The following is a 25,002-nucleotide window of genomic DNA, read 5'->3' as shown; positions in this document are numbered from 1 at the left end:
CAAGCGCGGAGGATTGAGCATGCGTGTGCGTGCTGCGGTCGATAGCCCACTACTCACAGGCCAAAAGAATACCGTAAATTTTAATACCGCGCTATGACCCGTAAAAAAAAGCCAAATAACAATTAAAAAACATCGAGTGTACCGAGCCTAAAAAAATTAATTCCTCTCCAATGCTGACGATGGAGAGCCAAATAGGAACGAGTGAATCTGTCATTGAGCCAGGTAATACGGTTATCGAGTTGTGAGAAAAGCTGAAGTGATGAAAACATGGGTGCCCCAGTGAGCATGCGAGTTGTGTCTTAACCGAGCGTTCTTTATTTCAGAACTTTACTATCTGATTGCTAAATTTCTCGAGGCTGGACCCCTCAGAGACACTGCCGAGGTGAGTTTATTGACAGTTGCATTCACTACTGCGTCTGCTATTTTTTAACACTCGATTGATGAATTATTGTGTAATGTGCAGGTCCTCAAGCGGGAATTGGAGCGAGCCAAGGTAAGACCATTACTGGTTGACGTTTTACCGGGGAGCACTACATAACTAGTGGCTCCACATGGTTTGCACGTGGTTTCTGCTTGTCAAAACATTAGATTCAAGGGGCTACTGACCTCAATGTTAACGACAAATGTCAAAAAAAAATTTTTTCTCGATTTTTTAGTTTTTTGAAAATTTGTTTTTTTGCTGTTTTCTCGACAGATATTGCCCCGGAGACTCGATTGGGAGGGAAATTCGCATAATCAGGGGTTTGCAGAGTTGGTAAGTCCATTTTTACGATTTTGGTAATTTTTGGGGCGGGCATTGCAACGAGTGCATTCTTGCATTTTGTGCGATTTTTTTGGGCCCAGGGACGAGGTCTGGGGCTCAGGGCTGGGAGGAATCGAGCCTTTGTTTATTAGTTATCGAGCGAGCCTGAAATCCACCCCTGGGGTGACTGCCAACGTTTCAATCCTCTCTTTTCCCCCTCTTCTTTCTCGAGTGCTTACAACCGTACTATTTCACTCGTTTCCCCTCGTGGGCTCTTCGGTTTTATCGTGACATCTGGCGGTGGGGGATTGGGGATCTGGAGGTGAGGCGAATTCAGAATGCTGGGACATGTGTTGCGCCAGGGAGGACGCGGATTGGTTGAACGACAGAGGCTCGGCTATCATTGGGGGAAGGGGGACTACTTTTTGGGTTTGTAATGTGGCGGGAAGGGTTTTGGATTTTTTTAGAGGGTTTATTTTGGGTTGGAAGAGGCCTGGAGAGGGGAATAGTAATAATTCAATGGGGAAGTTGGATGATAAAGTGGTGGAATTGTAGTTGAGTTGTATTTCAACTTGTGGGGAATATATCTGAATTTGGAAGACATTGGAAATTTGTTTTTGGAAAAAATTTTCAATCAATTTAAAGTAGCTCTACCCTTACGGTAAATTCAAAGATTATTGAAAACTGCAAAAAAATTGCGGAAAACTCGATTAGATTCGGAATTCTAATTTTTTTCTCAATTTAATTATCGTTTTGGTTTTTCAAAGAAGAAATTTTTAAAAATCAGAATTTAATCCAGTGTCTTATGTGAAAATCAATATTCCTATTGTAATCAAAAATTAAAATCTTTTTTTTTTCATTAGATGTGAAAAAATCAAGAATTTTTTTGAGACTTCATAAAAAATAATCCACGGTTTCGCAAACAAGTTTTATTATTTATTTATAAGAGGGAAAAGTTATCAGTATTTTGCGAAATTTAATTTAGATAATACTGACTGGGTATGAATTTTTTCAAATTTTTTCCATGCAATTTTGCTGAAAAATTAAAAAACTGTAAATATCCAAATGTACAGCGTAGTCCGGCCGAAGGATAGAGCTACTTTAATCTTGGAAAATGGCATTCTATTGGCAATGTGAACGAGAAGCCTTGGCTTGTATTAGAAGATTGACTAATAATTTGTTGGTTGTAATGTGACGGGAAGTTTTCTAGATTTTTTGGGATTTATTTTGGGTTGGAAATTGGAAGAATGAGGACCTGGGCCCTGGAGAGGTGAATAATAGTTATTTAATAGTCAAGTTGTGTAATAAAATGATGAAATTGGGAGAAATATGATTTTTTTTAAAGCTTCGTTAATTGAATTAATCTTGAAAAATGGCATTTTTTGGAAATTTGAAGAAAGAGGCTCGGCTTTCAATGGAGATGGGGCCTAATTTTTGGGTTTTTAATGTGGCGAACAGGTTTCTAGATTTTTTTTGAAGTTGTGTAATAAAGAGATGCAATTGTATTTGCATTGTATTTCAACTTTTGGGAATATACGTCTTAATTTGGTCGAATTAGGAAAATTTTTTTGACAGCTCTTTTAACGGATTTAATCTTGATCCACTTAATTGATTTTGTCTTGAAAGATGGCATTGTTTTGGAAATGCGAAGGAAAAAGCTTGGCCCTCATTGGAGATGGATTTTTGGGAAATATATCAGAAATTCCGAAAAATAGCAAAAAATTTCTATTTTTTTTTTTATAGAGCGAGGTAAGATCTACGAAAGAAGTCTGCACAAAAATTTCATTATTCCTGATGGATTGAAGATATTTATTAGAAATTCAACTCATTTTCACGAATAATGTGACAAATCGCAGATTATTTTGAGAATTAGTTATGTTAGGAGAGAATGTCAAAAGGCCTTTTAACTTTTTCTCTTGAATTTTCTCATTATCAAGACTAGTAAAAATACCAACATTAGCAAAATTCAGTAACTAACACTTCATCTCAGAATTCTTTCATCATTCAAATCCATTTCAATTGATTTAATGTCAAGAAATGACATTGTTTCATTGCGTCATATTATGTCACTTCAACAGGAGAGAAAATATCCACACATAAGTAGAAACCACTTGCTGCAAGTATGTGCAAGAATCGGTCCAATACTGGAGAAAGAAGTGCCACCATGTGTACCTGGTGCTGTATCTCTTCTGGGGGCTGGGAGACAGTCGATCCTCCGCACAAAAGAAGGTGAGTCCCCAAAATAAAAATCTAACTCTAATAGAAATTCAAGGAAATTCCACATTTTTAAGCAGCAGGCACATATTCCATCAATTCAAAATTTAAGAAAATATTGACGTGAATTTTCGCTATTTCTATTGATTTCTATAGAATACTTGAACTCAAATCTACAATTTCCGGAGATTTTACATAGAATGTTAAATTTTCATTGCCGACATTCCTTGAAATTTCAGTGGCACTAAAATATCCTCTATTAAAAAATAGGGTCGGAGTAAGAGTCATGAGGGTCAGAATAAGGGTCATCGGGGTCAAAATAAGGGCCATGGGTATCAAAATAAAGCTTACGAGGGTCAAAGTAAGAGTCATGAGAATCAGAATAAAGGTCATGTGGGTGAAAATAAGGCTCTCGAGGGTTGGAGTAAGGATCACCAGGGCAGAATAAGGGTCATGAGGGTCAGAACAAGGGTCACAAGCATCAAATTAAAGGTCTTATTAAGGGTCATATGGATCAGATTAAAAGTCACAAGGGCCACAAGGATCAGATTAAGGGTCACAAGGGTCAGAGTAAGGGTCATGAGGGACAAAAACCAAGGGTCAGAAATTAACGGTCACTAAGGTCAAAACAAGGGTCACGAGGGTTATAAGGGTCAGATTAAGGATCCAAATAAGTATCACAAAAGTCAGATTAAAGATCCAAATAAGGGTCATCGAAGTCAGAAATTAAGGGTCAAAACAAGGGCCTCCATGTATTTTTTCTGCATTATAAAAATCCAAATGGACTTCTGGTGATGAAAATTTGGTCCATGAAATTAAGACTCCAAAATCAAGTGTCAAAGTAAGGGCCACGAGGGGTTTAATCAAGGTTAAAATGAGGGTCACGAGGATCAGAATAAGGATCATGAGGGTCATATGTCACATGGGGATTGGCGAGTGGAGCGAGCAGGGGGCGTAGCCCCCTAGTGAATAAATGAATACATGATAAAAAATAATATGTATAAATCACTAGCCAATGATGCATGTAGTGATGAAGATTTCCAAAAAGTGAACCGGAATTTGCTTCCAAAAAAGTTTACCAATCTACCAAAATCTCCGCATGTTGTTGCAGACCTTTTGAACCACTACCGAGGGATCACCGCTTACTCCAGTCGCCTGGGAGGTCAGCCCCTCCTCGAGCCTTCCAGTTCGCTCCTCACCCACAACATAGTCCGCGCTCTCCAGGGTCGCGAGAACTCGGGGCCACTGAGCCGGCGTGAGGCGATTCCCACAAAATTCTACTCCAAAATGCAGCTCTACAGACACACTCTGGGTCACCTCTCAGCCGTCTACTGCGTCCTCTACGACAGAACCGGCAAGTACGTGATAACCGGTGCCGACGATTTGCTGGTAAAAGTCTGGAGTTCAATGGACGGTCGACTCCTGGCGACCTTCAGAGGCGCTTCAGCCGAGATAATGGACATAGCCGTCAACTTCGACAACTCCCTGCTGGCAGCTGGAAGTCTTGACAAAATCCTAAGAGTCTGGTGCTTTCAGACAATGTCCCCAGTGGCAGTGCTCTCTGGTCACTCTGGCATGATCACTTCCGTCAACTTCTGTCCCATAAAATGCAACGGTGTTTACTACCTAGTGTCCACAAGCACCGATGGATCAGTGGCATTCTGGTCGTACACGAAGGAGAGACACGAGCGAGCAGTATTCCAACCAAAGCCAATTCAATACCACGAGAAGATGCGACCTGGACAGGCCCAGATGATCTGCGCCTCATTCAGCCCTGGTGGAGCCTTCATGGCAGCAGGATCAGCCGACCACCACGTCAGAGTCTACGCAATGCTTGGTGACGAAGGCCCCAGACGAGTCCTCGAGGTTGAGTCCCACACAGACACTGTCGACAGCATCCAGTGGGCCCACATGGGTCTCAATTTCATCTCAGGGTCCAAGGACGGCACGGCCAATGTCTGGCACTTTGAGCAGCAGCAGTGGCAGCACAAACGCCTTCTCATGACGACCAGACTCCCCAACGAGCCAGAAACCGAGGAGGACTCCAACAAAAAGGCTAAAGTAACGATGGTCAGCTGGGACTCGAGTGACGAATGGGTCATCACAGCTGTCAGTGATTTCTCCCTGAAAGTCTGGAACGCAAAAACTGGTGAATTAGTCAAAGTCCTTCGTGCTCATAAGGACGAAGTATTCGTCCTGGAATCCCATCCAATAGATCCAAAAATAATCCTGAGTGCTGGTCACGATGGGCAATTGATAATCTGGGATGTACTGAATCCCGAACCAATAGCTGTTTTTCAGAATTTCATCGAGGGACAGGGTAATGGGGCTGTCTTCGATGCTAAGTGGTCACCAGATGGCACAATGCTGGCAGCAACAGACTCCCATGGGCACCTGTTGATGTACGGTTTTGGCAATGTCAGTGATAAATTGAAGAAAATCCCGAAGGAGTTGTTCTTTCATACTGATTATCGACCGTTGATTCGTGATAATAATAATTACGTGCTGGACGAGCAGACACAGACAGCTCCACACTTGATGCCTCCACCGTTCCTGGTGGATGTCGATGGCAATCCCTATCCCCCAGCACTGCAACGTCTGGTGCCAGGTAGAGAGAATTGTCGAGGTGAACAGTTGGTCCCAAATATTGCTGTTGGAGCTGGGGGAATGCAGGAGGTGATCGAAGGTCTTCCTAATCAACTACCTCGTTCTGATATCGACAGATTGATCGAGGCACTGGCACAGAGGCAGAATATCATTGGAGTGGAGAATGACGATGAGCATGAGCATCAGGGGGAGCAGTTGAGGGCAGTGGGAATAGCGAGTCCCAGGGGAAGTCGTCCGGGGCTTCGACGTGATGGGGACGTCGAGGGGGTGAGACAGAGCAGTGGCAACTGGCAGAGGGACAATACCACCCCCTGGAACAAGCCCATTCTGGCGCAGCCATTGAACCCAGCGATCAAGGTGACGCAGATGAAACAGCTCCAGGGGATGGCTGATCTGGAGCTCGACAATTGGAGGAGAGAGATGAAGAGGAGGCCTCCCAATCCCATTGAGATCGAGGAGAGTCCGAATAACAGGACTAATACTAGAAAGAGAAATCGAGGGATCAGGCATGGGTACAGGACCAGGGCCACTCGAGGGGAAAGGGAGGACGAGTCTGATGAGGATAATGGTAACAGCAACAGCTCGATGAGTAGTAATAGCAATGACTCCAGCGCTGACGAGGCTGATCTCTGCTCAGACACCTCTTCAGACACCAGCAGTGTCTACTCAGACTGGATTGCTGAACATGGGGTCAACCTAGAGCCCCCTAAAAGGAGCAAAAGGAAACCCGTTCAGAAGAAAAGATCGCCAACGCCTCCAACGGACTCGGAGGTGCGGAGGTCCCAGCGTCCTAGGAAAAAAGTCATTCATCTACCTAATGGGGTATCAGAGGTTCCAGAGGCTTACAGACCTTCTGAGTGGCTGACTGAAGTCATCCCCAGGAAGGCGCCTTACTACCCCCAGATGGGAGACGAAATAGTGTATTTTAGGCAGGGCCACAGCCTCTACCTCGACGCTGTCAGAAACAAAAAGGTTTATGAACTGGGAGCGAAGTGCGAGCCCTGGAACAAGGTCAACCTTCGACCCCAGGAGTTAGTCAAGGTCGTGGGGATTAAATACGAGATTCGTCCTCCCAGGTTGTGCTGTCTTAAACTCGCCCTGATGGACGAGGACGGGAGTCTAACTGGGGAAAACTTCACTATCAAATACCACGATATGGCAGATGTCCTGGACTTCTTGGTCCTCAGGCAGACGTTCGACAATGCTCTGCAGCGGAAATGGTCGGAGGGCGACAGGTTCAGGTGCATGATTGATGACGGCTGGTGGATGGGGCAGATCGAGTCCATGGAGCCCTCTGACGATGATTTTCCGGAGTCTTATTTTATGTGCTTCAGAGTGAGGTGGGACAATGGAGAGTTTGAGAGGATGAGTCCGTGGGATTTGGAACCTATTGATGAGGAGCGACTGCCGACTGAGATTGGGGGGGCTGTTCCAGTGCTGCCTGAGGAGATTCAGGCGACCTTGTACCAGCCACAGGTGGAGGAGTGGCCCATGGGGGACAGGGAGGCCACTTGCAGGAGAATTGCCAGGGGAATTGATCAGGTGGGTTGTTGCATCGTATTAATGATACTCCTGAGTTGCAAATAATTTCACTCAGGGTTATTCTAAAATTTGGTTTATTGTTTTTTTTTTTAATAAAAAAGATTGTGTTTAATGGATTTAATCCAATTGGATGTTTAATACGAGTTTCAAAGAATTTTACAATTGACAGATCTTTGAATGTTATATTAAGTCGCTCAGTTTTTATGTCTCATTAAAATATTTCCTTTTCCGTTTTGGTGATCAAATTCATTGAATTAAATATTTAAAGAGTTAAATTAAAATAGTTTTAGTTAATTTATTTATTGATTCGATTTTTTTTACGCGATATTGAAAGCCTATATAAATATTAAAGTTGCTTGATATTATTATATAATTTGATTTTAAGGATAGCCAGGTATTTTTTACAGTTTGGTACAGGTGACACTATAGATTCAACCATTTTAAATGATCAAATTTGTCAAATGATGAATTGATGATGATTTGTTAAATGATTAAATTGCGTGGGAAAAATTTGAAAAAAAAACAGGATTTATCAAATAACACTTTAAACACAATTATTATTTTTTCAAACATTCGTTTTTGAATGATTGTTTAAACTTCCTGAAACCTTATTTTTTAGGTATGAAATTGATTTCTAGTAAAATTCTGAACATGAATACATTTGTTAAGATTTCGAACAAATGATTTTTACAATGGAAAATGGATTGTTGATAAATTAGTTATGAAAAATATCGAAATAAATGATCAATCATTTAATTTCAAGATGCGACAAATTGATTTTTCTTTTAAATTCCTGCAGGTGATGACTCTGGCCATTGCTGAGCATTTTATAACACCTGTGGACCTCAACATTTATCCCACTTATGCGTTTTTCGTGGAGTATCCCATCGATCTCAGCACGATTAAAGCGAGGCTGGAGAATCATTTCTACAGGAGGATAACGTCAGCTCAGTTTGACGTGAGGTATCTGGCAACTAATGCTGAACAGTTTAACGAGCCTCACAGTCAGATTGTCAAAGCTGCCAGGATCGTGACTGATTTGTGTCTGAAGATTATCAAAGCGACAGCGGAAATCGATGTTCCTGCTGTCTATCATCAGCTCGCTGACACGTATCATTCTTCAGACTCTGAGGTCGACGTTGAGGATCACAATATGCCTTCCACCAGCAGACACAGGACCAGGTCCAGCAGGAACTTGAGGTCTCAGCAGGAGGTCTGTGTCGATTGGAAGGTGGCTTGCAGGCAGCTGTTGGAGGCACTTTGGCAGTGCGAGGATTCCATTCCTTTCCGGGAGCCTGTGGACACCATGGAGCATCCCGATTATCATCAGATCATTGATACTCCCATGGACTTGAGGACCGTTAAAGAGGATTTACTCGGGGGGAACTATGAAACTCCTCAGGAGTTTGCGAAGGATATGAGGTTGATTTTTACGAATAGTAAAAATTATAATACGAATAAACGATCGAGGGTGAGTTGATATTGATTATTATTCAATTCCACGCATTCTTCTAATTTTTTTCAAAGAGAAAATATTCAATTTCAATTCAATTCATTTATTTCTTTGATGGTACAAAAGTTTTCTTTGTTTCCCATCTGCACCAAACTTTTCATCTGTTAACTAACATTCTTCTTCTGTTAAATAAGATTATAAATTTCATATAGAGGTGAATAAAAGGGTTTCACTTTGCAATATAAAGGTATTTATAGTATTTACATGTTAAGACCATCTATAATCACTCGCCGAAGAGAAAATATTCAATAGAAACTATTTCATAGAAAAAATGGATAGAATTTTATTTTTATATAAAACTTATTCTATTGAAAGTTTTTTTTTGTAGAATTTGATCGACATAACTTTTCTGCTCTATTCGATGCTGTTTTTTCTCTCATTGAAAAAAGACAGAAAATTGACAATTTAGGCTGAAGAATTTTCGCAGAGAATATGTCAATAAAATAAATTAAAGAAGACCCTGGCGGGATTTTTAGGAAATTGTTGATGATGTAAATGAGTTTTTTAAATTGATTTTTGATGCTTTTGTTCAAGATCTACGCTATGACGCTGAGATTATCGAATTTATTCGACGCTCAAATGAAGAAAATCCTCAACAACTGGAAATCAGCTAAAAGACGGAGTGAGAATGCTAGACCAAAAAGTACAACGGCGACTCAGCCCAGGGCGGTGAAAACTAGATTAACGAATGGAGCAGGTAGGTTTACTTTTCTCTTGTGGAGGAAATAGATAGGTTCTGCTCTTCAGAGATTTGTATTGAATCATCTTTGAATTCGATCTATTCAGGGCCTTCGAAGGCGATTGAAGACAGCAGTGATGATGATGAGGAGGATGTCAATAATGCCAATGATGAGGACTCTGATGATGATGAGGAGGAGGAGGAGGAGGTTAAATTACCTGTGTCACCGAAGAAGAGGGCCCAGAACTTTGATGATCCAGGTGATTATCAGAAGATGATTCAGTGGTGAAACAATTCTAATGAGTCAATTTCATTTGAAGAGAAGTTATTTATGAATATTTCGAAATTATATAGAGTTTTTTTGCAAAGATCATTCTTGCAGAGGACAATGACTTTTTTAAAAATATTCAGTGAATAATATCATCACTTCTTTTAAATTCAGAGATATTCATCAAGAATTTGACATTGACAAATTTATTTGATTCGTTTCATTTTCTTTTTTTGTTACTCTTGAAAACATCTTGGGATTTGAGGGAAAAGGAAATCTTTTCTAAAGGCTTTAACTATTGAGCAAAATCTTCAATACCGAAATATTTTTCAAAAACTGATTGCAGATTTATTGCGCTAAATGGTTCATTAATTTTTCGTTTTTTTTCAATATCAGTTTAATTTTTGAAAAAGGCATTATAAAAATGTTGCTATATCTCCTCCTGACTCACAAATATTTATCAATAATTCTTGCTGAATTACTACACCAAGTTATCGATCAAATCTTCTTAATTTTGAGATTTTCAATTATGATTGTTACAATTACAGTCTTGTACAAAAAAAGATCCCATGTAATTTTACAATTACCCTTAAAGACCGAGATATTAAAAAAAAACTCCGCTGTTTACATTTCCCAATTTCACAATTAAATAATTCTCAAACCTTCCCCCAATCAAATTTCCTAAAAAATTCTTTCTCATGTCCCAGGCCCCTCGAGGATGACCAATGGCCACGTGAAAGCGCCCTCGACATCTCGTCCAACGCGTCGAAACACCCGAAACACGCCGAAGAAATCCCAAGCAAGTGACAGTGAAGTCTCGGAATCCGAGGCCTCCCTGGAGAGTGAATCGAGTGACAGTGCGCCAGCGCGCCGCAAAAGAACTCGCAAACAAACAACAAGTGACGACGACGTGGGCAGTGATTCCGGTGACAGTTACAAACCAAGTGGTCGTGGCAAACAGTCTCGTAAAAATCGCGCTAAAAACAGTAAAAACCCACGAACAGTGAATCGACCAAAGCCCAAGTACGTCCCCCAGGATGACGACGAAGAGGACGAGGAAGAGGACGACGACGACGAGGAGGAGCACATGCTGGAGCCTGAGAATTCCGAGGAAGAGGAGAGTGAGGAGGAGGTGATCCAGAGGAACACAACGAGATCCCGAAAAATGCCTCCAATCCAGCAGCGAGTGCCTCGATCGGTGTCGGACGAGGACGAGAGTGACGAGGGCTCATCAGGGAGCACTGGCTACGGTGCCCAGAGGGAGGACACCCTCGAGACACCCCAGGAATCCAACAGCAATGACTCTGAACTAACGAACAATCGCCTGAGAAATCACAGGCCGCAGAAGAAAATTCACACTGGCCTCAGTGATGATTCTGAACCTGACGAGGTGATTTCACACACAAGAAGAACTGTTAAACGACCTAGATACAATGAGGAGAGTGATGACAGTGGTACAGCACCTGTTAGAAATAGGCGTAAGATTAAAAGACGTTATTACAATGAGGAGAGTGATGAGAGTACACCAGAGCCTGGTGTTAGTATAAGCAGTAGGGGACGCGTGCGCAAGTTGACACCTAGGGCACGTGCTTTTCTACTTGAATCACCTTAACGGCCTTTTATTTAAATAATTACGTTACCTGTATGATACGTGGCCAAAGTCCTAAATCAAGTAATTGTCACAAAATTTATTCATCTTTCGTTGTTATTTTTCTTTTAGTTAAATGGGGGGGGGTTTAAATTCGAGGATTAATCTCTGTTGATTTTGGCTATTGGTCAGTTTTCTATGAATATCTGGAAATCTAAGGCAGATAGAAAAATTGTTGTTATAACCTTTTTCGTAGCTCGCAATTCGATCTACAAAAAAGGTTATTACGAAAACTTCGCTATTTCCCTTGAAATCGGAGATACTAATCGAAAACTTAGCTAAGAGCTAAGTCGACTTGAATTGTTTTATCACTTCGCTACTGAATTGTGTCGGTTTTGTGGCGGAGATTGTACTTGAGAATTTTGGGGGACTCCTTAGTTGATTGATTTATTTAATTTTGTATTCAGTGAATTGGTAATTTTGATTTCAGTCATCATTATGTCGTGATTAATTAGCCATTTTCAATGCTTGATTTTTTATGATTTTGTTCTGTCGGTTTACATTGTGGGTGAATGCTGGTGACTTTCAATTAATCACTGCCAATTATGGGGAACTCTTGGTTAAACGGCAATTCAACGATTATTAATGTACCTGGGGCAACTTAATGAAATTACTAATTTTGTATTTTTCATTCAATTCTTCTGGTTATCTCGTTATTCTGCGTTCACCTTTCTGGTAAATTATAAGGTCAAAAATGGAGGACATTATCACTAATTAATCGATTGACACTGCACACATGTACTGTAAATACTACTGAGGGTGTTAATCAGCGGTATACACTACGTACAATTGTTAACAGAAAATGTAATCATTGATGAGATTGGTGAATACCGGAGTCTAGACATTTATTTGCAAAGTTGATGATCAATACCTCATTTTCATAATTAGAAATATGTATTTGATGTTTTTTGAAATCGTGTGATTGCTTATTTATATGATGATGTTTCAAATTTCTATCGAGTTCAAAATAAGGCAGTGCCTTTGCCACCAATCAATAATTCTCAATATAGGTTTTTAAATAATTTCCGTTCTATTGTCAATTTATCTATCTCGAGTTTTTTTAATTGAAAATCATCGTCGCGAATTTTCGATTTTCTATTGGCATTAAACGTCAATGCATATTACTTGTAATTTAGGTAATAATGTAATTTGAGTGAAGAGCAACGTCTGTCCACTGTTGTTTGAAGTCTTGACTGTCTCAAGCCATTGTGATATTAGACATAAGATTACGATAATTAGGTGGTAATGGTTAAATTATTGAGTCAACTCCTCAATGCATATTTTTTATAATACAAATGAGACAAAACATAATTTTAGGTGGGTTCGATGGAGGTGAGGGAGCCAGGGGTAGAGCATAAAAATTGTCTGATCAGACATTGTATCGTGGTTTCAGTGGAATAGTTGATCTTTATTTACTGTGTGATTACTGATTATTCGATTAGATTTACTGAATTAAGGAGATAGAATACTGGATCGTTGATTGAATAAGATACGAGTGGAGATAGTGTATTGTGGCGTTATTGTAATGTAGAATTAATATTAATATTTCATTAATATCAATAAATATCCAATGGTAACGTTTGATATCGAGTGAGTGATTTTTTACCTTCAACAATTTTGGAATATATCATTTTCTCTCGAAACATTTCCGGGTGTGACAAATTTGCTCATCAAATAAAAAACTTTTTCTTTTTATGAAAGGTTTTAAACATTTCACAATCTTATTTTCTGATATATGACCAATTTCTGGTAAACCCTTGAGTATGAACGTAATTTTTTACGATCTCTAAAAATGATGTTTAGGGTGGAAAATAGATTTCATAAAATATTTATGAGGATATCGTGGTATTGGACAGTTTGAATTTTTCCAATATTTTATAGATTTCTGTCGGAAACCAGACTTTCTAATTTTTTATTGCAGATTTTTTCAAACATTTAATTTATAATTGTCTCGAAAACTTAAATGGCAGTGCATAATTGCTATTTTAATTGGATTTTTATGTCTCAAATACCGTTATCAAATTCTTTCCACTTCAAAAATATTTTCCAACAGTTGAAGATGGAGAATTAATTTGAGGGCTTTAAAGATTAAATAATAAAATCTTTGCAAAGTTTTCGGAAGTCTACGTTCAACTAGGGCTTCAATCAGAACCCTGATGTTCAACTTTCAATATTGAAAAAAAACGAAAAAAAAAAATAATCAGGGTAAAGAGGTGAAATTAAAATGAATAATTCTTTTTGGTCATGTCAATTTTAATCATGACAGAATTTCTAGACAACTTTATTACATGATATGAGGATACAGTCTACATTATGTAAATTAAGTAGGTATCAATATATCTTTAAATATACATAACATTTGGTAGAATTAAAAACGATTAAAAAAATTCTAAATGAATCACCTACAATAATTGATGTTCGTCCTTAAAAAAAACAAAAATATGAAATGAAAATCGTATCAACTAGCTTCATCTCTACACCCTAGTAATTAATAAATTACGTCATTACTTGATCGAATTGATATTTCATTTGTCCCTCGTTAATAGTCGTGATATGTAGAAACGACTGGCTCGTATATTTTCTCATGTCCTTTATGTTCATTAGAAAAAAGCCTTATGTATCCTCGACGTAGAGATTGCATTAGTTTCTCGTAAAATATAATAACTAAATTAATGGAATTCAATAAACAATTGATCATGTCGGTGTCACATATTACAAAATGCAATGTTTCCATTGATTTATCTTGAACAAAAACAGTGCCTCCCACGGTGTTTCAGCTATTTAATAAAGATTTTTATGACTACAAAATTTTCATGTCTCTGCTCGGTTATGATTTATGAGGGATAATACTCATCAACTTTTTTACGTCGAGGAAGCGCCAGTGGCAGTGAACAGAATGGGTATTAAAACGCAACGCATTCTTACCATCTATATCGAATACGTAATTTGATACATTGCTTTTCTTGCATGCACTGTTAGTATTTGTTTCACTTCTTTTCATTTATAATATTTGTAACCGTTACATTTTAGTATAGTTTATCTAGCAAGCATAACAATTATGATTTTTCCATCATTAAATCATTAATTTTTTTTCGTGATATGACGAGTCAATACGTATCATTAAAACATCTCTTGTCCATCATCTCTCGAATTGCTTTTTTTCGTGTTTTACTGATGCAGGGAATCTTAATTGCCAATTAATTAGTTATCGTGTCAGCTATACAATGGCCAAATATCAAAAACTTATAAAATATTCAAAAAATTACCATTGTAAAAGTTGGGTGGGATTCCCTGACCCTGCATTACTCTGAGAAGTTCATTATATTTTTCGTTTTCAAGATTTCGTGTCTCTGATATGCGTTTCAGTCAGATTATCATTCTTGGTCATTTTATCAGTAACACTAAGTTTTATCTAAACTCCTTAAATGTTTTCACTTCGATTTCCACTCTCTCTCCCTCTCTCGCTGACTATTCGACTGAGTTATCTGGATGAATTATTTGGTTAACAGGTCTCATTACAACTTAAGCATTAAACAGTATCGTTTTATATTCTTTTTATCGTGTTTTTTGGAACAACCTGTGGTATGTTGAGTTCAAAGATATGCGTTTCGTATTGATGTGTTTAATTTTATTCATTTGAAAGCTGGAGGGGCGCGCTGACCGTTGGTCCTTGGGGTGTCCTCCGTCATCACTGTCACTAGTTCACCAACGACTTTGCCCAAGTCCCCTGGAAAAATTAGTAAAGAATGTTATTGGAGTTCTCGAAAGGTTTATTTTTCATATTCTCAGGGGTAAATGGAGAATTCAATTTTTTCAGGGCTGGGGATTATTTCAGAAAAATCAAATGGAAATTGTGGCTTGAGTTTGTTGTTTCGAATAATACTATTTTTTAATTCTTCTGAGACTTGAATTAATTACATATTTGCTATACTATTGAAATTTTTTTTGTCTTTTTATTTCATTATTTTGATAATGTTTATCACAATATATTTACTTTATCAATTTTTTGAACTAAAAGTTAAATTTATTTTGAAGAAAAAATCATTTTCAAACGACAAAATAGATATATTTCAAGAGATTATGATCAATGATTCACATGAAGTGGTTTTTTTCCATCGAACTATGTTGAATGCTATTCAAATTGTCACGTATGATGACTTTATAGTAGCAGAAAGTCATGAATATTTCGAATAATATTTCATCGCTTGGGAGGTTTCAACAATATTGACTGTGAAACAGAAATGAAATAGATATTTGCCATTTCGAAACATCAGAATAAATGATAAAATATTGCCCGTTTCATTCCACTGGTTCAATGAAGAAGTTGAATACTCAAATAATGTTCGTCACACGCTGGTAAAGAGAAATTGTAATTCCATGGACAGTTTAGTAGTAATTTTCTGGAAAGCTGCATTGAATTCCATTTACGAGGCAATTTCTTATGAAATTTGAAATTTTTGAGCAGCGGAATGACAAAAACTCCCTAACTTAGGTAAATTCTCGACAAAAAAATGAATATTCGGTACAAAATAACGATGATTTTTCAATCAATAGAAATTTCAAGAATACTAAATGTGATGAAATTCCTGAATTTTCATTATTTTTATTATTATTTATAGAATACTTGAACTGAAATTTACACCTTCCATTGAGCCTTCCATCAAATTATAAATTTTCAATCGATCGATGATACGATATTCTGATAAACTATGCATTAAAAATGACATTTCTTGGACTCAACAATTTCGAACATGTTTAGTCGCCATTTCTAAAGCCTTCGTAACAACAGACTCATGAATATTTCGCATATTTCACCCAGCTCTGAATTTTCCTGATTTATTGAGTTAATAAAACCCTCAAGAACAGTTTCTCACCTTTTACATCCATCCTACAATAGGTATAGCCCACAATAAAGAATGGAAAATAGTTAGTACCATAAATGATTCATGCAGTTAATGACTTGATCGTTATAATGATGATGAAAAGACGAACCTGCCATATGCAAAAGATTACCCACATTATGGGCAACGTTGTGGGAATGCGGTGGTGGCGGTGGTCTTTCTAAACTGCTAACGCGTCCCTCACCCGCGCCTCCTCCACCTGAACTCACCCATTAATTCGTATTATGAATAAACTATCGCCGAGAGGCATTATATTATAAAATTGGCAAGTATAAACAGCCATCGACGAAATGTAATGCAAACAGATATTTCATTAATAACAATGAGTAATCGAAAGCAGCATTAAACCAAAGTATTTTTTAATGCTAATTGCCGAATCAATCCTCGAGCATGAAACGATAATGGGGGCATATAAAATTGATAAATGAAGCAGAGGCACCGGAATGATTCTTATAATATCCCCATGATTATGCATGCAGATAAAAATTGAGGGCTTGGGAAAATTATGAAATTTGTACCTGACGTGTCGTGATAGTGTCCATTGACTTTGGCCGGTGAGTCGGTCGCTAATTGCGAGGCTGTGACACTTCTTGTCTGGAGGGTACCAGTTTTAGATGGAGAGGATGCGTTCGGCTGTAATAACGTCATTTTTCAATCTTTTGAAAAGTTAATTCAGGGGCGAAGGGAAATGGGACATTTATTATTATGAAATTCTCTCAATAAAGAATAAATAAATAATGTAAAGAATTTTCTTGCACTTACGAAAAAATTTAATAGAAAAAACTATCGAATTCGTTGAAAAATTCTATTGAATTTCTATTGAACTGTTTTGTTAGTTTTTGGCCGAGGAAACGTCAATAGAATTCAATTTTTCTATATAACTTATTCTATTGAGATATTTTCTATAGAATTTCTTCAGTTCAAATTTACCAAGTTTTTTCGTTTGATTTTCTTGATGAAAACAAAAGAAAAATAGAATAAAAAAAACTTGGAAAATTTGAGTCGAGCAAATTCTATAGAAAATATATGAATAGAATAAGTTATATAGAAAAATCGAATTCTGTTGACTTTTTCTATTGCAAGTTTTCTATTGAACATGTCAATAGAATCAGTTAAAAATTAATAGAAAGTTTAATAGACATTCAATAGAATTTTCTAACGAATTCGATAGGTTTTTCTATTAACTTTTTTCGTGCGTGTGTGTGAATTCTTCAATAAATGAATTCATTGAGATAATTTCATGTTTTAGTTACGATGTTTTAAATACAATATTTGTTGAATAATAAATTATCTTCATAATGGAGGAACTCAAGAATAGACGCTCTAAATATAATTTCAATAGCAGAGATAATTTCGGGCAGTAAATACCTCCTGACAATTTGACCTGACTATAGATTCATTCATTATCGAAATAACAACATTTTTCAGTTCTTCAGATCATTAATTTATCGTCAAACGGGCCGTTTCTTAAATAATAAATCACCTCCATAATGAGGGAACTGGGTAAACATTTTTTCAAGCGACCTTCCTCGTAACTCTGAGAATCCTCTCTGAAAACCATCTCCCGCCATTTTTTCCTGAGCCCTCTCAGTATCGAGATAATATCCCGTTTCCGCTTTTTAAATCATTAATGAAGCAGTGGAGTCAAACTTAAAATTAATGAGAGCACTAAACAATACACAAAGCTCTTTGAGATTCTTTCTTAAACCCCTCCCCACGAAAATCTCCAAAACATATTATAAAAATCCAAATCGACTTCTGGTGATAGAAACGGGTCACACACGGGTCAAATTAAGGGCCACAAGGGTCAGATAAAGAGTCCAAATGAGGGTAAAAAGGGTCAGATTAAGGATTTAAACAAGGGACATGAGTGTCGAAAACAGGGTCAAAATAAAGTTCACGAGGGTTATAATGAGGGTCAGATTAAAGATCCAAAATAAGGGTCTCAATATCTCTCTATATTGTAAAAATCCAAATCGAATTTTGGTGATGAAAATTTGGTGCTCGAAATTGAGACTCCAAAATTAAGGGTCAAAATAAGGGTCACAATGGTCAGAATAAGGTCATGAGGTCCTATGGGGCATGGCGAGCGAAGCGAGCAGAAGGCCTAGGCTAGCCCCCTACTCCCAAAAATGAACCCATAAACTCACCTCTTCAAGGAGTTGCCTGAGCCGTTGCAGCTGTGCCTCTAATTGCCGATTATGATCCTCAAGAATCTGCATGCGTGCCTCGAGCCTCCCCTTGTGCTGCCTAAGTAACTTGGCCTCAGCAATCATATCACAGTCCGGCTGTCTGCCATGTCCATCCTCAGGCGTCGACCCAGGCGTCTGTTTCGATCTGAGTCTCTCATACTCAGCTTGGAGTGTGGCATTCTCCTCCTCCAGTTCCCTGATCATGGCCTCGAGTTCCTCCCTCTGCTCGGCATCGATGGCAGCCATCACCTGCACCGGACTCCTGGGTGCATTGATGTTGTCACTGCCATTCAAGCTATGACAATAATGCGCAATAAGCTGATGCTCATCATCGCTGTCAGGCGTTGAATTGCTCCTAGTCCTGGAGAGCTCAACCTCAGCGAGTCTCGAGGCATACATCTCCAGCCTGGAATGCATGTCCTGGCTCAAAGTGCTGTGCTGAGGCGACGGTGCTGGACTCTCGAGAGCGTCTCCCTCGAGCACAGTCTGCACCGGGAGATACCCAACCCTCGGATGCTTCTTGAAATACCTCTTCGACTTGAATTTATTCCTCAACGCTCTCGTGAAGTCCCTCACATCTTCCCCAGAAGTCGTCGCTGTGCAGTACTCCTGCATAGGATGCGTCAACTTGTGATTCTTGGCTTTTCTCCCCGAGAAGAAGCAGCTCTGACACATGTCGAAGTTGAAGCACTTGAGGCACCTGTACCTGAAGCCAACGATCGGGTACTCCTTGCAGATATTGCATTTTGCCTGGTGTTTGGCACTCTCCGCTGCTGCCAGTCTGTGCAGCACTGGCAGCCAGACCATGCTCTGGGGCTCCTGCTGCAGCCAGCTGAGAAAATGAACAGCTTCTATCTCGTTCTTGTCCTTGCCAGCTTTCTCGAAGCAAGAGCGAACACTCGGCTCGATGTTGGAGCCCCCGAAGGCAGCTACTTCACCCAGTTGCCTGGGTACCTGGATGCAGTCGTGGAGGAGGAGACCCAGTTTACGCTGGTCGACAAGCCTGTTGGGGTCGGCTATCAGCCGGAACAGGTATCTGTACTTCTCCTCGAGGTGACCCTTGCACAACAACACCAAACCAACTTTGAAGGAGAGAACGCGGATCTGGCCGGTTCTCTGGCTGTCGTAAACGTTGAGAAGCCAGTTTATGGCGAGATCGATGCACAGGGGAACGGACACCTGCGTTGGATTGTCGGCAGCTATGACTTCGTATAAGGAAGTCAGCACTGTTATCATGTCGGGTATATCGATGAGCTTGTCGTTCTGGGCGCGCAAACCGTGCGAGTCAAAGTGCTCGAGGGCTGTTGAGAGACTCAGCATGTCCAGGCACAGCCTCTTCTGGACTGTTCGCAGCTTCATAGCTGTTCTGTAGGCGGAAAAACGCACCTCGTTCAGGTCTGCCAGGGAGGCCATCAGGTCGATCATCTTCGGGTGATCCCAGTGGGTTGTCTCCAATTGGTGATTTATGTAGTAAGGCACTTTGGCTGGCGTGAGGGCTCTCTCCCATGGTGGCTCGACGCTACCAGCGAGGAAAGCCTGACTACCTGGAGTGCTACCATCTTTACCGTATCCACTTAGTAATTTGTATCTATCGTCCACTGCTAACTGCAAAACTTTCCATCTGGGAGCAAATTGTTAGGGATTATTTTTTTGATAATAAGAGGCACGCACGAAAAAATTTAATAGAAAAACCTATCGAATTCGTTAAAAAATTCCATTGAATTTATATTAAACTTTCTATTAGTTTTTGGCTGATTCTATTGACATGTTCAATAGAAAACATTCAATAGAAGAAGTCAACAGAATTCGATTTTTTTATATAACTTATTCTTTTCATATATTTTCTATAGAATTTGCTCGACTCAAATTTTCCAAGTTTTTTCATTCTATTTTTCTTTTCTTATCATCAAGAAAATCAAACGAAAAACCTTGGAAAATTTGAGCCGAGGAAATTCTATAGAAAATATCTCAATAGTATTCTATTGAGATATTTTCTAATAAGTTATATAGAAAAATTGAATTCTATTGACTTTTTCTACTGAATATTTTCTATTGAACATTTCAATAAACCAAAAACTAATAGAAGAGTTCAATAGAAATTCAATGGAATTTTCTAACGAATTCAATAGGTTTTTCTATTAAATTTTTTCGTCCGTGGGGTTAAGGGATATTGGATAAATAATTGCGGCGTTGATTAAATTGTCATAGTGAGACGGTTCGCTAAATTAATTTGGGTTCATCAGGATCTTGACGGAAATCTACATTAACACATTAAATAAATAAACTCTCAGTCAACAGAAAAAATACAGGAATTTTCCAAATTCATTTGCCAAATTAAAAAAATTTTTTTCATCAACTTGTTTTTTATTCATGGGAGTATTGGTGAGAATAATTTTCCATTCAGTAGAATAGAGAATTATCGAGAAGTTTTGACGGGAGAAGATTTTGTCAACGGATTAATTGAAAAGAAAATGAAACAGCAAATTCCCAAGTCCAGAGCAAGGCCGAAGGGGGAGAAAGAAAATTTCTTGCTGAATTTCAGTCGAATAATCTATTGACAAAATCTTCGCCCATCAAAACTTCTAAATAATTCAAACAGTCGTTTTTTTGGCTGTTTCATTTTCCTTCATATTTCATTTTACCCAACTGTTTCATTTTGCCCCATTCTCCCCTATGTATTTATCCCAAAGGTATTCCCCAACAGATAATTCTCGCGACAAATACAATCCTTCCATTGACAAACAAACCACAGTGTTTTCATGCATTGAAGTTGAAACAGCTTTGATGCGTGCATTTTGTCATCAAAGGAGGCATGTTTCATAGAAACTAATTCACCCCTGTTCCCTCGTAAAACTGTCCTGAGTTTCAAATTACCTTGTATTGAGATCCTCGAGTTTAGCTAATAGCGCATGAGATACTATGACACTACTCGAAGCAAACAAACTAGCTTGGTCATTGGCTTCCTCGATGTTTCTCTGAATGGGTCCCAATCTGTCGCCAAACTTTTGCAACTGCTCCAACATTTCTCCCGCCTCTGATGCATCAGCGGGACTCTGCCAGCCACTCTGAATTGCCTCGGCCCCGGCCATTCTCGATGAGAGGTCCTCCAGTGCCTTTTGAAAAACGCACATTTTCTGGAAAATCAAAAGGGAGACGTGAATTGAGGACAATTATAAAAACCACATTCATCAATTTCGCCTTTTATTCATCATTTTTCGGTTTTGGCGAGTTATGAATTTGGGATTTTAATGAATGTTTGGGGGGTTGCCTTTGAGGAGGAGCTTTACATCGTCATTGAGGTGAAAAATTTCGTTCCACCCGACAGATTGTGGGAGGCGATGGTAATCTGCTAGGGGGAAGGAAGCGAAATTATCCGAGTGAAATACCGGTGAATATTCTCTGGTAGAAGGCCATTGCTCCCTTTATGCAGTCTTCTCAGACCGCACTACAAAGTACCTCTTGTCCAGCATAAATCCACAATTTCTGTTATTCACGGAAAAAGAGATGGATGAAATTTCGTTTTGCGAGGTTTTTGAGTGAATGTCTACACTGACAAGCTCACGTGAATCAGAGATAGGCAAAATCATAATGCAGAAATAGAATTATTTCATTTCACACAAAATCAGTTGACTGTATTGTTCAATTTTTTAATTTTTATTGAATTCATCATCAATCAAAAAAAATTTCAAATATTAAATTAGTTAATCAAATTATTCAATTTTTCAAATTTTTTATCAATCAGCAATCTTTTTCGCAAGAGTGACGATTCTTCGATTAATTGAAAAATTAAATTCAGACATTTTGGAATTAATTGTTTGGTAATGATTGAAAATTGAAAATTGTTTTCAAATTTTTAGTGAACTTTAATTAGTTTACGGTAAACTCCTTTTAACCCTCCTGAACTGGCGTGTAGAGCGGCGCGCCACCGCCAACTACTCAACCTATAGGGCGCCACTGCAGTGCAAGTGAGACGTAAGAGATCGACCCAGTTCAGGAGGGTTAATACAAGCGCCACCCTAGCGCCACCCATGCCCTTGCATTGTGCCCTTTTTCTTGTCAGATTTGATTTTTTTTTCAATTAATTGATTATAATCATTCTCATTGCAAAAAGCAATACGGCCGATGAAAATCCTGTCATCTCATATTACAGCCCAGGCAGCCAAAATCCGCTCTACTGACGTTCTACGATCGACAGGGACCGATGGGTTGCTGTCGTGCCACCGTTGACAGCAACAGCATCGAAAGGTCGGCAGTACATCGTCAGTAGTAAGAGGATTAATTATAAGGGTCGGGGGTTTATGGGGCACAGTAAAACCCGTGAAGGATAGTACCTCTATTCTACATGCAAAAGGCGTATGCGGGGGTCCAGGTAGAACCCTTTGCCAATGATACACTTTTTTATTTTTCCTCATAATCACCCCATCGACAGTGTTGGCTGACTGGGAGGAAATCAGTAACGAAGATGTAAACCCGTTAAGTCGATTTTGACTATTGACCAGTTTTTGACGAATATCTCGGAATCGAAAAGAAACAGAAACTTTTTTATTACGGCCTTTTTGTAGAGCCAATTGAGGGCTATAAAAAAGGTAATGAGAAAAATTTTGCTACGTCCCTTAGATTCTGAGATATTCATCAAAAACTAGTCAAAAGTCAAAATCGACTTGACCCGATTTACCGCTTCGCTAGTGAAATGATTTGCACGAGATATTCGCCATGGTCGTTCTCATTTTCGATTCGAAATATTGCACATGCCTTTTCTTTAGAAAGAATTATTAAAGAGATTTTTTTCCTTAACCCTAGTTTGGTCACCATAGGAGGGAAACGCCGCAGGTCGATTTTTTTTTCTTACCATTGACTGGCTGAGCGGAAAAATCCTAAAAAATTGGAATGCGTCAATTCAAGTGTCTAGAAAATTATAATATTTTTTTAAACTATTTATATCCACAATTCCTGAAGAAAAAAAATTATTTCTTACAGACGGGCAATTTTTTCCCATATTAACTGAAATTGCCCGTTGTGCGACGTTGCCGAAATCGAATTTTCTCGATTTTTTTTTAAATCAACGGAGATTGTTTATTAGAAAAATATTGACCGAATGTGTTTTACATTGAATTCAGAATGCATCGTTTTTGTCAGGTCGATTCGGCAATTCTAGAATGAGATAGCCGCAGTCGACATTTATATTAATTGAATAAATAATTATTACAATATTGAGTTTTTTTTTCTCTCCTTGGCATTCCAAGGGTTCAACAAATCTCTGGAAAAATTGACGATTTAAAAAAAAAAAATTTCGTACGTGTGGTAGCAGTTCAAAGTTTGCCGACTTTTACGGACCCTGAAAATCGAGGGGTTTTTCGGCTTCTCACAGCGATTATAAATAAACTAATGAAATTAAAAACTTGAAACTTCGTATTGGGTGAGTGAAATACTTATATTACACAGTGCAATTGGTTCCATATTTTTACGATTTTTTTTTCGTCGAGTTATAGACGTTTATTTCGAGTGGTCTCTACTTTTGACACCGACAGTAGGTTTAAGGGATAACAGAATGTCGCTAATTTTCCAAATTTTTGCACAAATTTTTTGCCGCAAGTTATCAATATTTTTACAAATCGAAGCACATTAATCTACAGGAGGTGACGATGAAGATCAACGTGCTTTGGGTTCAAAAAATATTAATGAAATTGAGCAGGAAATTTGTTTGAATATTTCGAGGAAACGATGGCCTTCTGTTACCCCTCAATAAAAAAGTGAAAAATCAATTCTGTATTTTACCCGGGAAAAATCAATTATTTGAAATAGTAATAATTTTTTTCAGTAAAATATAACAATAGTTTTTTTTCTTTTTTTTGTTTAAAGTGATTTTGGCGATCCCTGACGTGAATAATCTCTCCCGAATAATTTAGGATGAAATCTGAATACGATTAAAATTCCAAATGAAACATAAATTCGACCCCACTTGAATGATTTTAATTCCTTCACATCATTAAATGATGATGTAAAATCCGTGAATTTCCGTTATTAATTCCGAGAATTTATGATGCAATACGATTTTTCGAAATGAAAAGGAAAAAATTGTTCATTTTCCCCTCTGTCAAGTAACTCCATCAAACATAAACGAATTACTCAATTAAGCTGCAGTTAATTAGAAATAATTGACCACTGGCATAAGCGGGAATTAAGAAAGCTTTTTTTCGAATCTCTGTACAGAGCTTTTCCATTCACCCCAGCGTCCCTCATTCCATTGAAAATATGCGAATGGAAAATTTAATTGGCCCAGTCTGACTGCATCCATCAAGACAGTAATGAATTTAATCTCACGCTCACAAAAAATTTTAAGACAAAAAAAGCTCAAGCTCGAGTAACACGTGATCACCTTTTTCGGGTGACTCTCTCTCTCTGTCTCGCCTTCTTTCTCACTCTGTCGCTCCGTTGGAGTCTGACACTGTAATTTATAATGCTCTTTAATCGTACAATTAAAGTTGGGCTCGTTGCATGTATCTGGAGGAGTGACTCCTCCACACGATTTCTTCGTAGAATTTCACCAAGTTAATTGTCTGGCGCCATTCGATATCGTGGAAGTCTTGCATTAAACTACGTCGTCTCCTCGACAATTAGATACTTCGAAGTGCAATTTATCGGAACAAATTACTGGCTTGACAATTGAACCTTTCAATTCAATTGGGGGGGGGGGGG

General features: G+C 38.5%; 2 protein-coding genes across 2 annotated transcripts in view; one reads left to right on the top strand and one right to left on the bottom strand.

The window, feature by feature from the left end:
• The first annotated feature begins 53 nt into the window (after nt 1-53).
• LOC107040971 (bromodomain and WD repeat-containing protein 3) lies at nt 54-12,797 on the top strand. Its single transcript, XM_015261309.1, has 10 exons — nt 54-222; nt 324-382; nt 464-493; nt 695-754; nt 2,821-2,971; nt 4,068-7,105; nt 7,905-8,576; nt 9,153-9,315; nt 9,405-9,557; nt 10,273-12,797. The coding sequence occupies exons 1-10, from the start codon at nt 171-173 to the stop codon at nt 11,175-11,177; spliced, it is 5,283 nt and encodes a 1,760-aa protein (XP_015116795.1). The 5' UTR covers nt 54-170; the 3' UTR covers nt 11,178-12,797.
• A 648-nt stretch (nt 12,798-13,445) lies between these two features.
• The window catches only part of LOC107040970 (dystrophin, isoforms A/C/F/G/H), a 332,601-nt gene continuing 321,044 nt past the window's right edge, over nt 13,446-25,002 (bottom strand). Inside the window, exons 31-35 of the mRNA XM_015261308.1 lie at nt 21,181-21,440; nt 18,265-19,927; nt 16,633-16,747; nt 16,206-16,313; nt 13,446-14,940 (exon numbers count right to left, since the gene is read on the bottom strand). Coding sequence (XP_015116794.1) covers nt 14,846-14,940; nt 16,206-16,313; nt 16,633-16,747; nt 18,265-19,927; nt 21,181-21,440 — 2,241 coding nt within the window. The 3' untranslated portion in view covers nt 13,446-14,845. The remainder of the gene's footprint in view (nt 14,941-16,205; nt 16,314-16,632; nt 16,748-18,264; nt 19,928-21,180; nt 21,441-25,002) is intronic.

This window comes from Diachasma alloeum, unplaced genomic scaffold (genome assembly GCF_001412515.2).
Source record: "Diachasma alloeum isolate Michigan unplaced genomic scaffold, Dall2.0 Dall_scaffold_00351, whole genome shotgun sequence".
NCBI classification, from domain to species: Eukaryota; Metazoa; Arthropoda; class Insecta; order Hymenoptera; family Braconidae; genus Diachasma; species Diachasma alloeum.
This window is presented reverse-complemented; position numbering and strand designations above follow the sequence as displayed.